The 15,606-nt window shown below is 37.1% G+C and overlaps 2 protein-coding genes across 2 annotated transcripts; both read right to left on the reverse strand.

The window, feature by feature from the left end:
- Positions 1-418: 418 nt before the first annotated feature.
- pcsk9 (proprotein convertase subtilisin/kexin type 9) lies at positions 419-10,720 on the reverse strand. The gene is made up of 11 exons (XM_073855885.1): positions 10,353-10,720; positions 8,141-8,332; positions 7,875-7,998; positions 7,402-7,535; positions 7,142-7,283; positions 6,867-7,063; positions 6,601-6,784; positions 3,517-3,693; positions 2,907-3,221; positions 2,444-2,616; positions 419-1,275 (listed from the first exon to the last, which is right to left on the reverse strand). Exons 1-11 carry the CDS (start codon positions 10,524-10,526, stop codon positions 1,057-1,059), a joined length of 2,031 nt encoding a protein of 676 aa, XP_073711986.1. The 5' UTR covers positions 10,527-10,720; the 3' UTR covers positions 419-1,056.
- A 548-nt stretch (positions 10,721-11,268) lies between these two features.
- bsnd (barttin CLCNK type accessory subunit beta) lies at positions 11,269-15,237 on the reverse strand. Its single transcript, XM_055186593.2, has 3 exons — positions 14,893-15,237; positions 14,383-14,468; positions 11,269-13,583 (listed from the first exon to the last, which is right to left on the reverse strand). Exons 1-3 carry the CDS (start codon positions 15,205-15,207, stop codon positions 13,328-13,330), a joined length of 657 nt encoding a protein of 218 aa, XP_055042568.2. The 5' UTR covers positions 15,208-15,237; the 3' UTR covers positions 11,269-13,327.
- Positions 15,238-15,606: the final 369 nt, after the last annotated feature.

Here is a 15,606-nt window from a genome sequence, read left to right on the forward strand (position 1 = left end):
TGATGATAACTTCAATCTCTTTGCAATTTTTCTCTGAGAAACTCAGAAAACTATTTTTCGCCGCAGTATTGGGGAATTGGTGATTCTCTGCCCATCTTGACCTCTGAGAGACACTGCCACTCTGAGAGGCTCTTTTTATACCCAATCATGTTGCCAATTGACCTAATAAGTTTCAAAATGGTCCTTCAACTGTTCCTTATATGTATATTACAATTTTCTGGCTTCTTATTGCTACCTGTCCCAACCTCCCCTGGAATGCGCAGCTCCCGTGAAACCCAAAACGAGCCAACACTTGGCATGACACCCCAAAATATCTCACTTTCAACATTTGATTTGTTATCTATATTCTACTGTGAATAAAATATAAGTTTATGAGACCAGCAAATTATTCCATCACCTTTCTACTCACAATTTTTTAAAGTGTCCCAACTTTTTCTGATTTGGGGTTGTAGATTAAGGGGTGGTATTAGTATAATAAGATCCCCTGCTGACATCACAAGGGGAGCCACATTTCAATTACCTATTTTTCATATGCTTGCAGAGAATGGCTTAGTAAAACTAAGTTGCTGGGTTGTTCTTTTTCACATTTTCTAGGTTGATAGAAGCACTGGGGACCCAATTAAAGCACTTAAACATGGAAAAAGTCAGATTTTCATGATATGTCTCCTTTAAGGCTCAAATATCCATTTTAGTCTTCGACTAGGATAAGCCCTGTCTGCAAAACCGCCCCTAAATGTTGGTTTGTAGTTCTTGATAAACAGTATTATTAAAACTGAGCTATTCATATTTCATGTTGGTAAAAATATATTATAATGTTGGTAACAGGGTTAAATTGTATGGTTTGGCAAGTGCAGACAACACTACAATGATTTACTGCACATCAGAGAACGATAAAGCAATTTCTGATGTTACAGGGTTAATACGGTTAGAAGCCATTTAGCTATTATAACCAGTCCTAACTGAACTGTCCTCAAACCATCATATGTTACACTGCAGTCTTTGGTTACGTCTTGCATCTCTAAAATGCAGAAAGAAAGCTGCTTAATATGTTTCTCCTCAGACATCAGGGTGGTCTTCAGTGGTTGTGATGTCATCAGGCTGATGGAATGGGCGGTGCCTGCAGCAGGTGGCGATGGCAGCTGCACCTCTATCCCCTCCAGCTGTATATGTAACTACACAGGTGTTACCCAGAGCATATGCCCCGTATATGACAGAACCATGTGACAGAGCCTGACAGCCCGTTAATGTCCATGAATCATCACATGAAACCTCCACCTAAGAGAGAGAGAGAGAGATGCTTAGATATAGGCTACAGGTTTGTCCTGTAGCGTTGCGCTCTTACCTATTTTGATTATATGTGATAAATTCACATATTAAAAACTTTAAATAAATCTTTACAATTGACACAGCAACTTGTATGCCCAAAGACCAAGACGTTTTTTGAAAGTCACTGAAGATTGTCCTGGCCTACAGTTTATTTGCTATACTGTATGTATTATTTTGCATGTTAAAGGTACAGTGTGGGATTTTTTGTGCCATCTAGCAGTGAGATTGTGAATTGCAACCAACAAGCTCAGTCCACAGCTCACCGCTCCCTTTCGAAACAGATAGAGAAGCTACGGCAGCCACCACGGGACAAACATGTCATCGTCTGAGACAACATAGGGAGGAAACACGCTCTGTAGAGCAGTATGTAGAAACATTGCGGCAACTTATATGTAAGGAGACCAGTGGTGTTACGAGATGCCCCTCCGATGCCTGACCAGCGACCACCGGTGGAACCAGTTTAATTCGCTTACCCGTTCTCATACCCCGATAGTATTTATATATAAATATATATGTATCTCTCTCAAGGGTTTTTCCCTCCTAGGAGTTTTCCCCCTGGACTAGCCAGGAGGGTTTTTCTCCTAGGGGGTTTTTCATCCCCTGGAGAGTTTGCAACCTTTGGCTTAACTTACCACTTTACTGTATACGTTACATTTTTACTATGCTCGTTTTTCTATGCTTTTCATACATCTATTAATGTAAAGCTGCTTTGAAACAATTAACTATTGTAAAAAGCGCTATATAAATAAAATTGAATTGAATTGAAAAGTATATGTAGATAAAAACAATACAGTTCATTATGTAAGGTCTTTATACACCACTGATAATATAGTTACGTATATAATATTGTATTTCTGTCAGAAGAGCCTTAAAAAAGTCCCACGCTGCACCTTTAATTTTCGCCCAGTTTCTTGTTTTACTTTTAGCTCAGGTAGGCTATGGGGATATAAATGAGATATATATATATATATATATATATATATAGATGATATAAATGCACAGTGGAACAAAAAGATTAAAAGTTTTTGCTCTAGAAAACTTATTTTTACATTTCTACTATTTAAAATTTGATACAAAGTGTCAATCCATAAAAGAAAACTTTTCATAAGGTTGTCACCTGCTCGCTCGAGCCAATCGAGTCGCGTTCTTTCAGGTGGCACTCGAGAGAGGGGGAGGAGCAGCAGAAAGCGTACGAAATCACACCCCTTCTAGCTGGACACGCCCTGCGGATGGCGTGCAGAGATCGATCCAAGTTCAGTATGTCTCCGGACGAAGAGAAAAAACTACAGCCTACAGGGAAAACAGGACCGTTTTCGTTACAATATATCAGGGGTGGGCATGGAGGGAAGTTTAGCTTCAACCCTAATCAAACACACTAATCAAATCCTAATCAAAGGCTGCAGGATTACTTTGAAATGACATTCAGGTGGGTTTGATCAGGGTTGAAGCTAAACTTTGCAGGACAGTGGCCCTCCAGGACCAGGAAAGCCCACCCCTGGCATATTACAGTTGTATGATAGAAATATGCACAACATCAGCCAAAAATGCCATACAGTGACTTGCTTGAAGGCATCTGTCACCTGTAAGCTGATGGTCTGTACTGAGACATTCTGCTTGCGCTCCTTTCTGTGGACTCTCCATCATCGGACATTGAGCCTTATGTCCGGTGCAGCAGCGAGCTACAGCATACACACCTTGCCCTCCGTTTCCATTGACGGCAACACACTCTTTCTTTCCATCTCTCTCCTCTACTCTTTCTCCAGCTCGTCCTCCCTTAATCGAGTAACTGGAACAGCTCAGCATCTCTTCGCCATGGCGACAGCGTGCCATGGCTGTTGCAAAACCTGCAACCCCTGACATCTCAGACCAAACAGAGCGGCAGAGCAGCTCATCCCCTGTAATAACACATACATGTAGCGTCAACCTCATCATAGACAGAGTTTGGGGGGACAGGGGGGCTATGCCCCCATCCAGAGCCAGTTATGATTTTGTATGAGCTATTAATGAAATACAAATTTGAGAAATTAACTTAACTTAAGGCTAAAATAGTTTTAATTTAAATAAACCATATTTAACTCTTTCCCCAACTCTTTAATACAGTGTGAGACAATAGTAAAAGTGGATTTTGCATAATAGGTGCCCTTTAAGTAATTTAAAAGAAACTTTATTCTGTGACCCCTAAACTCTGACCTGTGAGTGTGAAGGTTGGGTCTGGCAGGGCGACCACCATGTTTGGTGTAGTGAATCGGTGGGTCTGTGGCAGAGAATCTGGGCTTATGATCTTTTTGACTGAATGATATAGAAGCTGTTGCAGCACCTCAGCAGAGCTGGAGTTTGGACTGAGGTTAAGGAGCACAGCTGCTATACCTGAAAACACACACAGAGCAGATTGTATGAAATGTTGCACCTGTTATTTTATCAGTCATCTTAAAAAATAAGCACCATGGGTGCTATTTGAATGTTTTCATTAGTGATTCATAGGTGATTAGTAATATTTTAAAATGTATGCGATATTTAACAGGTAGCCAGTGTAAAGATGCCAAAAGTGGGCTTATGTGTTTATACTTCTTAGTTCGAGTAAGCACTCCTGCAGCGGTGTTTTGAACTAGCTGAAGCCTGTTTACCTGATTTGCGTGACATCCCCCGAGTAACGAGTTACAATAGTCTATTCTAGAGGTCATAAAAGCGTGGATAAGCTTTTCTGCATCTGATGCAGACAGCATATGGCGTATTTTTGAGATTTTCTAAGATGGAAGAATGCTGTGCGGCAGACGTTGGAGATATGACTAGCGAAGGATAAATTGCTGTCCAACATCAGACCTAGGTTCTTAACTGTGGAAGATTGCACCATGGTGCAGCCATCTATGGGCAACTTGTAACCTGACATATTTTGTTTGGAACAATTCGGTTCAGTAATAAGTATCTCTGTCTTATTGGAGTTTAGCATAAGGAAGTTACAATATGTGCCATCCAGTCACTAATATTGCTCATACAGTTTGTTAGCTTAAAAAACTGTTGGGTTTCACTAGGAGGTAAGGGGATGTAAAGCTGGGTATCATCTGCATAGCAGTGAAAACTGAGCTTGTGTTTCCTGATACTGTCTCCTAGAGGTAACATATATAACGAGAACAGGATAGGACCTAAAACTGATACATGCGGTACGCCATATTTAACCGGGGAATGATATAATTCTTCCTTATTTACATAAACAAAGTGATATCGATTGGTTAGATACAATCTAAATCAGGCTAACGCCTGACCACTAATGCCCACATAGTTTTCTAGTCTATTGAGTAAGATTCTGTGATCTATTGTGTCAAAGGCTGCACTAAGGTCTAGTAATATAAGAATTGAGATTTCACCACGATCGGATGTTGAAAGGAGGTCATTTGTAACTCTAAGCAATGCTGTCTCTATGCTATGGTGGGGCCTGAATCCTGATTGAAACTTTTCATACGTACTGATAGCTGACTTGCCACTACCTTTTCTAATATTTAAGAAAGAAAGGGGAGATTTGAGATTGGTCTAAAATTATTAAGATCCCCCTGGTCAAGGTGTGTTTTTTTAATGAGCGGTCTAATAACTGCTAGTTGGAAAGCTGTTGGAACGTATTGTTCTAGTGATGAGTTTACAATATTTAATACTGGGTCTGACACTATAGGGAATGCCTCTTTTAGTAATTTTGTGGGAACAGGGTCTAATATACACGATGATGATTTGGCTGATTTTACTAATTTAGAGAGCTCTTCTATTGTTGTAGCTTTAAAAGACTCAAGATGTTCATGTGGTAATATAGTGTTAAATCTATTATTGACTAGAGCGGTGGCTGCTTGCGTAGTTTCTATGTTTTCCCTAATAACCATAATTTTGTTAGTAAAAAAATTCATAAAGTCATTACTTTTGTGCTGAAGTTTAGTATCGGTTTCTGTTTATTCAATTTTGCAACTGTGCTGAAGAGGAAACGAGGGTTATTATGATTTTCTTCAATAAGCTTGCTGAGATAGGTAGATCTGGCGGTTTTTATAGCCTGTCTGTAGTGTTGAACACTCTCTTTCCATGCTGCATGCCATACCTCTAACTTTGTGCGTCTCCAAGGTCAAGGTCAAGGTCAAGGTTTATTTATATAGCACCTTTACACAACACGAAGGTTGACCAAAGTGCTTCACAAGCAAAACAACAATGCAATAAATTAAACAAGCAATTAAATAAGGTAAAAACAGAACAAATCGCCTGAATGTATACATCATACCACCACAGCTTATAGCATTTAAAATTTTCCAATTTCAAAATCTCCAATTTTGTTCAATTTTTCTAGCTGCCTTTTTAAGAGCTGCGGTGTGATGATCATACCATGACACTTGCGTTTTTCTTTGATTCTCTTTTTTGTAATGGGACCAACGGCTTCCAGCGTGCTAGAACAAACAATGTTTAAGTTTTATATTACAATATCCAGATCTTCACGATTATCTGCTACATGATACATTTGGGAAAGGTCCGGAAACGTACTAATAAAGCTATCTTTAGTGGTGGAAATTATTGTTCTGCCTAATCGGTAGCGTGTTATGGACCGGGCGATTCTATCTAAAAGTATGGTGTACAAGACAAGGCAATGGTCTGAAAAAGCATCGCTCTGAAGAGATATTTCTATCTCATTAATATTGAGCCTAAATGACAGAATTAAGTCTATATTATAAAATTTTATGGGAATAAAAAAATGGGATAGATGTTCCAGCAGAGAGTGAGGTGATGAAGTGGAGGAAGGCTGCTGCAAAAAACTGTCATGGGACAAAGGTGAGGGACGGCTATATAGAGACCTTTTTGCACTGATTGTTTGGATTACATGACCATGCCCCTACCGAAATTAATAAAATAAACTTTATTAAGTATTCAATTTGCGCAATATACATTTACAGTTGGTAGATTTGTCGTTGTGTTATCTGACTTGTTATTTTGTTGTCTGACTTGTTGATTTGTTTTCTGACTTATTTTGTTTTAGGATTTGTTGTTTTGTTTTGCACTTCTCTGCCACCGTAATCCAGCCTTGCGTTAAAAACAACCCAGCAGAATTTAAAGTAAAGTTCATTGTTATAGTTGTTGCAATGATAAATGAGCCAATGTTGCTCCCAATTTCCCTGCAGTATGTATTTTTTTAGATATGAAGAAAAAAGTGTCGGTACAGTGTTCCTTTAAAATGGATTCATGAAAAATTCTTATCCTTGGAATATATTTTTTTAAATCTTTATTTTAATCAAATTTGTATTTATGTGAAGTAACCTGCAACATGCGCTGCTGCCTGTGACGTTCCACTCTTGGTTGTGAAACAGGTGGGACAATCACTTGATGCACTGATGATGTCATCACCAGGTGCAAACACATCCACGCAGCGGCCCACATTGGTGCCTGTCGTTCCAGTACTCAGTGGCTGGTCACCAAAATTAACAGCCCCAACTGTTATAACCTGCAGCGGGGTACCAAAATTTGTCAAATCATAATCGGGGTGGGGTTTTATTGACAAATAAGGGCCTTTCTAAAGAATTTACCTCAGGCTCAGAGGCTGGTGAATAAAGGCAAGCATCATCTTTGTAGTTACCAGCTGCAGCAATAAGCACAGCACCAGATTCAACCATTTTTCTGCAGGCCGTGTTGAGGGTTCGACTAAATCCACCTGCGAATGGCAGCAGAACGATCACAGGACTGATAGGCTGCGCCATCAGAGACGACTGAATATATTCCAGACCTGAAACACAAAGACATTATTTAATATTGGATAAAAATGTATTTTGTTTGTTTATTTAAATGTATTGTTGTTGTTTACCTGCCAAAGATCCTGACACGGTACCCTTCCCTTGGCAGTTCAACACTCGAACACTGTTTACACTGGCACTCCGAGCTACACCCGAGTCCCGTCCACTTACCACACCAGCTATGTGTGTGCCATGACTATCACACTGACTAGCCTGTAAGTAGATGACTGTGAAGTGATGAGAATATCCTACTAAACAGTACAAACTATAAAAATGACAAATAAAGCTATCATACATTCTAAATCTCTAAAATATTATTTCATTCACCTACCTCTCTGTGAACTCTGACCCCATCCTCCTCTGGCACACTGCTGAAGTCTGTCACCATCACTCTCTCCTCAATCTCACGATGACTCACGTGAACACTTGTGTCCATGAGAAATACCCCAACCCGTGCACCATCATCTACACAACAAACAGGAATTGAACAAAAATGTAGTCATTCAAAAAAGGCATAAATAAAGGCCCCACGTCTCACCCCACCCAAGAAATTAGCCAAAATGGTGCATAAAAAAAGTTATGATATTGTTTTGAGTTAGTAACATAAAAGTATCATGAAACTCATTCACTATATTTTTTGAATCCCTTGGAAAAAGAGAAACTGCATATAACTTTATTTAACCCATTCTGACTTCCACAGAAGAAATGCACATGTGAGCAATTTATGTGGACTGTCACTTTAATTAAATGTGTAATATTAGCACATAATTATGTAACCAAGAGAAATACAGAGTTAGAGCTCACTGGGTGGTGAATATTTTCCAGTCTTATGTTTGTTTTGAAGAATGCGCTCCAGGTTCCAAGGGATACTCTGAGCAAAAATAGAGGAATCCTCTTCAATGTATTCCACATGGGGCAGCTTCACTGCCTGCCAAAAACACAGAAAAGGGAACGAAAAGCCAGAAATTACTTTTTGAATTCTTGCTTGTCTGTCATCAGGTGCATCACTTTATTGGCATCGGGCTGCCTAAAACATTTTTATATATCTATGGGCGAATTGTTATAATTACCATGTGAAGAACATCGCTGCTCATCTTAACTAGAAATCCCTTGAATGCTTCAGAATACGTCTGCGTTATATCGATCAGGTATCCGCGTTTGGCTGCTTTGGCGCGGAGTCTGCGCGCGGTGCGCTCCACCTGATTCACGTGTGTTCCCTTCCGCATCACCACTATGTACTGACCCGGCATGCGCCACGCATCCTGTGTTTAAAAATAATGCATATAAAAATTTACATTGAGTTTTAAGACAATGATAGAGAATTGTATCCCATGATGCAAATAAAACCTAAATGGGTCTATCATTATAAAAATCCAATAATTTTATTGCTTAAACCTGTTAAGCGTCGCAGTCCCGTATATATCTTTGGAAAGGTCTGCCTCTAGAATAGACATTTCAACAGTGTTTTATAAAATAAATTATGTAGGGAGAGTAATTGATTCATTTATAAAGAAAGTGTGCCTTAAAAACATTTATATCCTGCTAAATGTCACTGTCCTACGGGACGGCTACGTTTATTTCAGTGTTTTGCATGTGAATTCTTATCCAATCCTGACAAACTATATATTGTTTGAAAGCTCTAAGGGTGTAGTTACCATTTATCAGGATTTTGGGGAAGAAATGACATAGTGATAGCCATTTTCTAAAATGCCACAGGTCCACAGGTGTGCCTATGTTGTTGTTATATTTGTAAAACGAATACCCTATCTAAACCTTACATTTCTTGACAAACTGTAGTGTAGTTTTCATATTTTACCACCATTTTGAGGAAATTACGACGTGGTGAGAATCAGTTTCTAAAATGTCACGGGGCCACAGGTGGACCCAATTTGTTTTTACATATGTATAGTACTATACCCTATCCAGAACCTAAACAATTTGGACAAACTATATATAATTGGAAGCTCTAAGAGTGTCGTTGTCATATATCAACACCATTTTGAGAAAGAAATGACGTAGTGAGAGTCAATTTCAAAAAGGTCACATGTAGGCCCAATTTGTTTTTTACATTTTTCTAACACTAAACCCCTACTCTAAACCCAAAAAATCTTGATAAACTATATATCACTGGAAAGCTCTCAGAATGTAGTTTTCATATGTCAAAGTCATCTAATGATAGAAATAATGTAGTGACAGTTTTTTTGTTACATGACCCCCCCCCATAGGAATGCAGATTACTTTTCTATATTCATAGCACTATATCCTAATATAAATCTACAAAAATGTTGACAAACTATATATCATTGGAAAGCTCTAAAAATTTCATTTTCATATCTCAAAACGTTTTAGCAGTTATAATAATGCAGTGACAGTAATTTATTAATTTATGACAAGAGTATGCAGCAAACCGTTGACACCTAGTGGCCGTTGGTGGTAAAACCACTAAAAGTGTGACACAAACCTAATTTTTTGTGATTTTAACTTGAAATTTGCATCACAACTGCTTGAGACACATGGCATCATGTTTACACATTACTCTTGTGAGATATTTACCTTTTTATAATTTTTTTATAAAATTAATATTTTATTGGATTATTTTTATTTATTAAAATAAATGTAAACTGTTATAACAATTTATCTGTTTAATATTTTCACCTGCTTACGCATCAGTGAAAACCCCTAAAAAAATCTAGACCAAAAAATCCCAGTGTTATATTCATTTGAAGATGCACTTCAACTTTTCACCCCCTCCCCACTCAAAAGAGGTTCAATTCATTTAATGTTATTTATTTTTATTATTTTGAGTTGCTACCATGACTTATTACGTCATTTTACAGTGTAATATTAAAATGAAAATAAATTAAATAGACTGAACACATTTAGTCAACTTAAAAATAAAACTGTTCAGTTGCAGCTGACCTAGTGTCAATTGTGGTAAAGTCCAGTTATTCAAAATATAGTCATATTAACATGTATTTAATTTATGTGTTGCATGAAGCACATTTACCCATAAGGCTTGGTAATTTAAGGGGGGGGGGGGGTTCTGTAATTGCTTTATACATATATACTGTACTTTATAGCATTGATACAGGAATTTGCCCGTGTTAACATCCTGGATTGATCTGTCTGATCTACTGAATAATTGCTATAGCCTATTGTGGTAAAGACTGGGAATCATTTTTAGCTTTATGTGGTAAAATCTCAATGATTTTATTCAGGTCAATTTTGTTTATTGCACTATGACTGAAATGTATTTAACTTTATATTAAAGATTGAGCTTACCTTAGTGCACCTGTAAAATTGGGCAGACGGTCCTTCTGCCTCAGGCTGGCTGTCATCCTGCCGAATCAGAGACAAGATCATTTCTTCATCCTCAGTGTAGTCTTCATCACCTTTAACCATAACCACTAGACACAGAAGAAAACTTATACAGCACATAGCCACGATGCCCTTCATTCTGTGCTCAGTTCAGTTGCTTTTTAACATGTAAAATAAGTAGTTTAAGTGATGTTGCTCAGTATTCCCTTTTGTGCACTGTTTCTCAGCATGTAATAACGCAGGTGTGTGAGGCAGAAAGATTTTGAGTAGAAGTGTATCCTCATGTTACTCAACATGTGTCTCATTTAAAACTCGCATGCTGAGAGGTAAGGGCTTTGAGGTGGGGCCTAGTGACGTTTCACTGCCTTTATATCGAACCATGTCTTGTCAATAAATAAAGATGAAGAGGTTCAAATTACAGCTCATCCCACCCACACGAATATCTTGAGCAAGTTTACTTCAGCTGCACCACAGACCTGTACACTCTTGTTCTAATGAAATCTGTGTAGCCTACAGTGGGAGGTTGTCTACATACTGTACTTCTCTGTAGTTCAAACTCTTTTTTTTGTCCGACTCTACTTATTTGTTGGCTATCATTGTAGGGGTACTTGTCAGAAAATAGCTTGCGCAATAGTTTCTACAGGTTGTCTCGTATTTGCAAGTTTGCAAAATGGTGCATTTGCATTTTAATATTTGCTTTAGTAGATGTTTGGTGCACATTTAATTCTGTATTATTGTGTAATTGGACAGAGCTGATGATAATGCTGTACGCACGCATACTTTGCGCGTGTATGATGCTGTTTTCAAATGTAGCTTCGCGTCGCCCTCTGTCGGTCAGAAAGCGATACTGTAGGACCACTAAAGAGTTTAATTTCATAGTTAATCACTTATTCTGAATTTCTTTATGATAGTTTTTTATATTTATTGCTATATTTTTATAGAATTTATTAAAAATGTATTTATAATAAAAAATACATTGTTCATCGTTTGTAATGTTCACATTAGTTCATAGGCATTTTTTTTATTAGTAAATGGTTTTCCACTTTTTAGAACAACAGGAACGTCATTAAAAGTCATGTGGTCAAAATTATAAAGCATTTAAAATATATACAATATTGTGTCTATAAAACAAAACATTTAACCATCTTTTTACATTTCTTATAAATAAAAAAGATCATGAAAATGTGATCCTAAACTTTGAGCCAATACTGTTTGTGGTGGTTTCCCAGACAGGGATTATCTTAAACCAGGACCAGGCCTTAGATTTATTAGGAAATATAACTTGTTTTAGCAAACATGCCTAATTAAAACATAACTTGTGTGCATTTTGAGCCAAAACAAAGAGCACTGGTGTATTTTAACTTATTCCCCACTAGCCTTTTTTTGAAAAGTTGCCCGCCAATATTTTTTGTGATTTTTATTAAATGTCTTTCAGGAAAATTTTCTTCTAAAAATATATAAACATACAAATATATCAAAAGAACAGACCCTCTGCTTTCAAACAAACAACAAACAAACAAACAAAACGGGAAAAAAGTTTCATCCTATCTATATTTTTTTTCACTGCTTAAATATCTCGCTCTCTTTCTCTTAAATATGGGTATTTTTCTTCAAAAATATTTTTTTAGCAAAAAGCTGAAATAATTGCATTTTTGTGAATGAATTTTGTTAGAGATCAGATTCAGAATGATGATCAAAACATACACAGAGTTTAAAATTAGTAAAAAAAAATTTGCTTCAGTTTTTTTTATAAATTGGGTAAGTGCGGTATTGCAGATTAACATAAAAACTTTTTTTTTTTGCAAATGTTTTCTCTTAATTGACAAGATAACTCATCAATGGCAGGGAAAGAGTTAAGATATGTCTGTGCAAGTTGTTTTCAGTTTGGACAGCACTTACAGTTATTTTAGTCCAGGACTAGTCTAATCCCTGTCCGGGAAACTACCCCATAGAGTCAAAAGCTGCCAAAAAAACAAATTCGAGAAAAAATCTTTGAGTGCAAGTATACGTGGGTGCAATATGACATGCTACATCCATTTATAAACTGTAAATCTGCAAATGCATATACACTTGTATATAGTATGTAGTGTATATACAGTAGCTGCAGAGGTCTGGGTAATATCCTTGATAAATAATTGCTAACAGAGACTGAAAGCATATGCGTATGTATGCATTTACAGGATTTAAGATGGGGGCAAGATGGATTATTGTGACTGTTCAGTCTGTATTTCAAGAGGTTTTTAAATTACTAAACCATCTAACTGGCTCCACAATGATCACAAGCAAGTTTAAAATAATACAAACATACCATATATAGCTGTGTTTACAGTACAAGGTTCTGTTTGATTTAATATACTTGCCCTCTCTCTCTCTCTCTCTTTTTGGCTGGGAGAAACACAGATAACACTGCTAGGTCTGACATTCCAGACTGTTCCTGTTTCAGTGCCCTCTGGTGTGTATGGTGCCAAAGTCAAGGTCACCAATGCATTAATCACCTAATGTTTAAACTTTCCACCCTTATTTTACAGAGTTTGGAGAACCATGTGACCAAGTCAGATTTGTGACAAAAATATATATTTCTTTCATAAATAATCCGTTTTTAAAGCAGTGCAAAATCCCTATTAATGAACGATAAACTGCATATGAAGAGTTCGGTTCCAAAACGAGATAAAATCTTGTAAAAACATTAAAAGCTACTTAGCTGTATTTCTTTAGTTATGAAGGCTTAAATCAAAACAATCAACTGTAGTTTTATAGATATTGAAATGCACAATCAAAAAATTACATTTTTGAAAAATATTATCTTGTTTTGGAACCAAACTCTTCATATATAAAGTATACACTAACACAACGTCAACCCTGTCAACATGTTTTATTAATTTATTAAATATTTTCTTTGTTTAATTTATGAAAAATAAAAATTTTTAAACCAAAAAGTATCAGTCACTATCCAAATCAGATCTGTTACACGAGTCCTCTACTTTCCCATAATACATCTCTTTATTAGAGTCTTTTCCTGAAATGTTGCTCTCTGGCAGTGGATTGCTGGAGGAGGTCACGGTTCTGTTAGATGTGTGAAGAATGACAGCACACTCGTGGTGTTTGTCCTCTGTGTGGAGTTGTAGATCTGCTGATATATCCACTTTTTCATCCTCACAGAAGCCAGCCAATGGAGCTCTTACTGGTTCTTTTGCACTGTAATAGGAAAAGTAAATCTCCGGCTTATGTGTTAAACGTTTAAGTCACAAGTGCACATTAACGTGTTTTTCATGTGATTTTACAGTGGATATGTAAATATATTTCTGACATTTTACAATTTTTACTTGTATTTAAAAAAAACGTCAAATAAATGGTAAAATTCCGTAAAATTACAGTTTTTTTTACAAGTGTATGCAAAATAAAAAAGAAATCCCTTTTTGCACTTAAATTTTGAAGTTTATACAACTTGAGTTAACAAGTCATTTCAACTTTCTTGACTAGTGAGGAGTTTGTATAAATAAAATAAAAAAGTTGCATGGGCTTAAGTTATTACAACTTTATTTTAATAATTTATAGTTATATAGCTTTTTTTACATAAATCTATGCATACTTTGGGCGCAATGTATGTTTTCTTAGATTTATCTTAGAAGTGGCTGTTGAGTTAGCTCTCTCTCTCATCAATATTTCTTTTCTTTTCTAACAAATTTATTTTCTTATCGTACACAGCATGATGACATTTTCTGTCTGCTAAGATTCAATTAACCAACTGCGTAATCTAGTTACAGGGAGTGATTTTAGACTTGGAAAGTAATGAGTCTTGATGGATCCTATGAATAAAGAAACCCAAAGACCCAACCCTCTGTAACACAATGACAGAAATATGAAAGGATAGGGCTGCGGCAGATCCATTCATTCTTAAAAAGCGAAATACAAGAGAAAGTTTTTTTGCAGTATACTACGAAATCCTAAAGAGCACTGCAAACTAAGTCTTTATACACAGATTCATTTTTCAAACCTTTTATCATCCAAGCTTTCAGCATCACGTGGATCCTGTTTTTCACTCGCACAGAGCTCTTCCTTTTCCAGTAGTATAAGAGTAACCTATAGAGGACAGCCCAGAATGCAACACTTAACGCTCTTAACCAATTCAAGCACCATTTTTGAACATTAAAGGGTCGAATTACAACAAATAAGAGTTTTACAGCTGAATGTCATAGGAGAACCAGACAACCAAGAAAACCTTTGGTAAACCAATAACCCAGAAACCAATAAACTCGTCTGAATGACCTATAACAAAGTAACATAATATAGCCAAAATGGATCTATGTTGGAATCATTAAAAAACCATTCATTTTAAAAACACTTGCATTATAACAGTGTTATACAAAATAAGTCAATTTTACTATAAATACATTCATTAAAGGCTCCAATGCTCATACACAATAATGAATGTGAATAGTTTGTTCTTTAACTCAATACTTTGTTTCTTAAAATACAGGCGAGTAATGAATCTAGCCCTCCTTACCCTGGGGTAACACTGACACACAGACCAAACTGTTCCTGTGGCCATCAGCAGCACTCCCATAGCACAGAACGTGGCGAACACATGTGGTTCCTCTACGGACATCATGAACAGACCCAACGCCACCAGCGCCATCCCCAAAACAATGAGCCCATAGCGGTACGGCTTGTTCTCTGCCATGGGTGGAGGTCCAGCGGTGGTTAACAAAGGAAAGCTCCTGCGTGAGCGTTGGCGCTTTAAGGCTGTGTCCCGATAGAGGTGAAGGTCATGAATGACTGACAGGACGCAGGACCAGTTGGAAACCAAGATCCGGATCATTGAACCCGTAATGGGCCTTGGTCTGATGACCTACCCGCAGGCAAAAGTTGCAGTGGCTTGAGCAATCATAGTACATTTCTTCCTGAAGTCTCCACATTTAAATGAGATGTACGGTGCAACTACACACAACGACCTTTGGTTTGGTAATATACTTCATACAAATAACCAGAAGGCTTTTGGTAATTCACTGGTCTTTATATGATATGGGTAAAATATGGGTATGAAATACGCGTATAAAGTTGCATTTCACTGACAAACAAACATATAAAGTAATAATACTGTAATTCAAATACGATACAGGAACAATACCACACACACGCACACGATAAACAGCAATAGTTCTTTCTTTGTAGGCCTCTTGGTAACAGTGTATGTGACATGCAGAAGAGGCACACTTGC

This window comes from Misgurnus anguillicaudatus, chromosome 18 (assembly GCF_027580225.2).
Source record: "Misgurnus anguillicaudatus chromosome 18, ASM2758022v2, whole genome shotgun sequence".
Taxonomy (NCBI): Eukaryota; Metazoa; Chordata; class Actinopteri; order Cypriniformes; family Cobitidae; genus Misgurnus; species Misgurnus anguillicaudatus.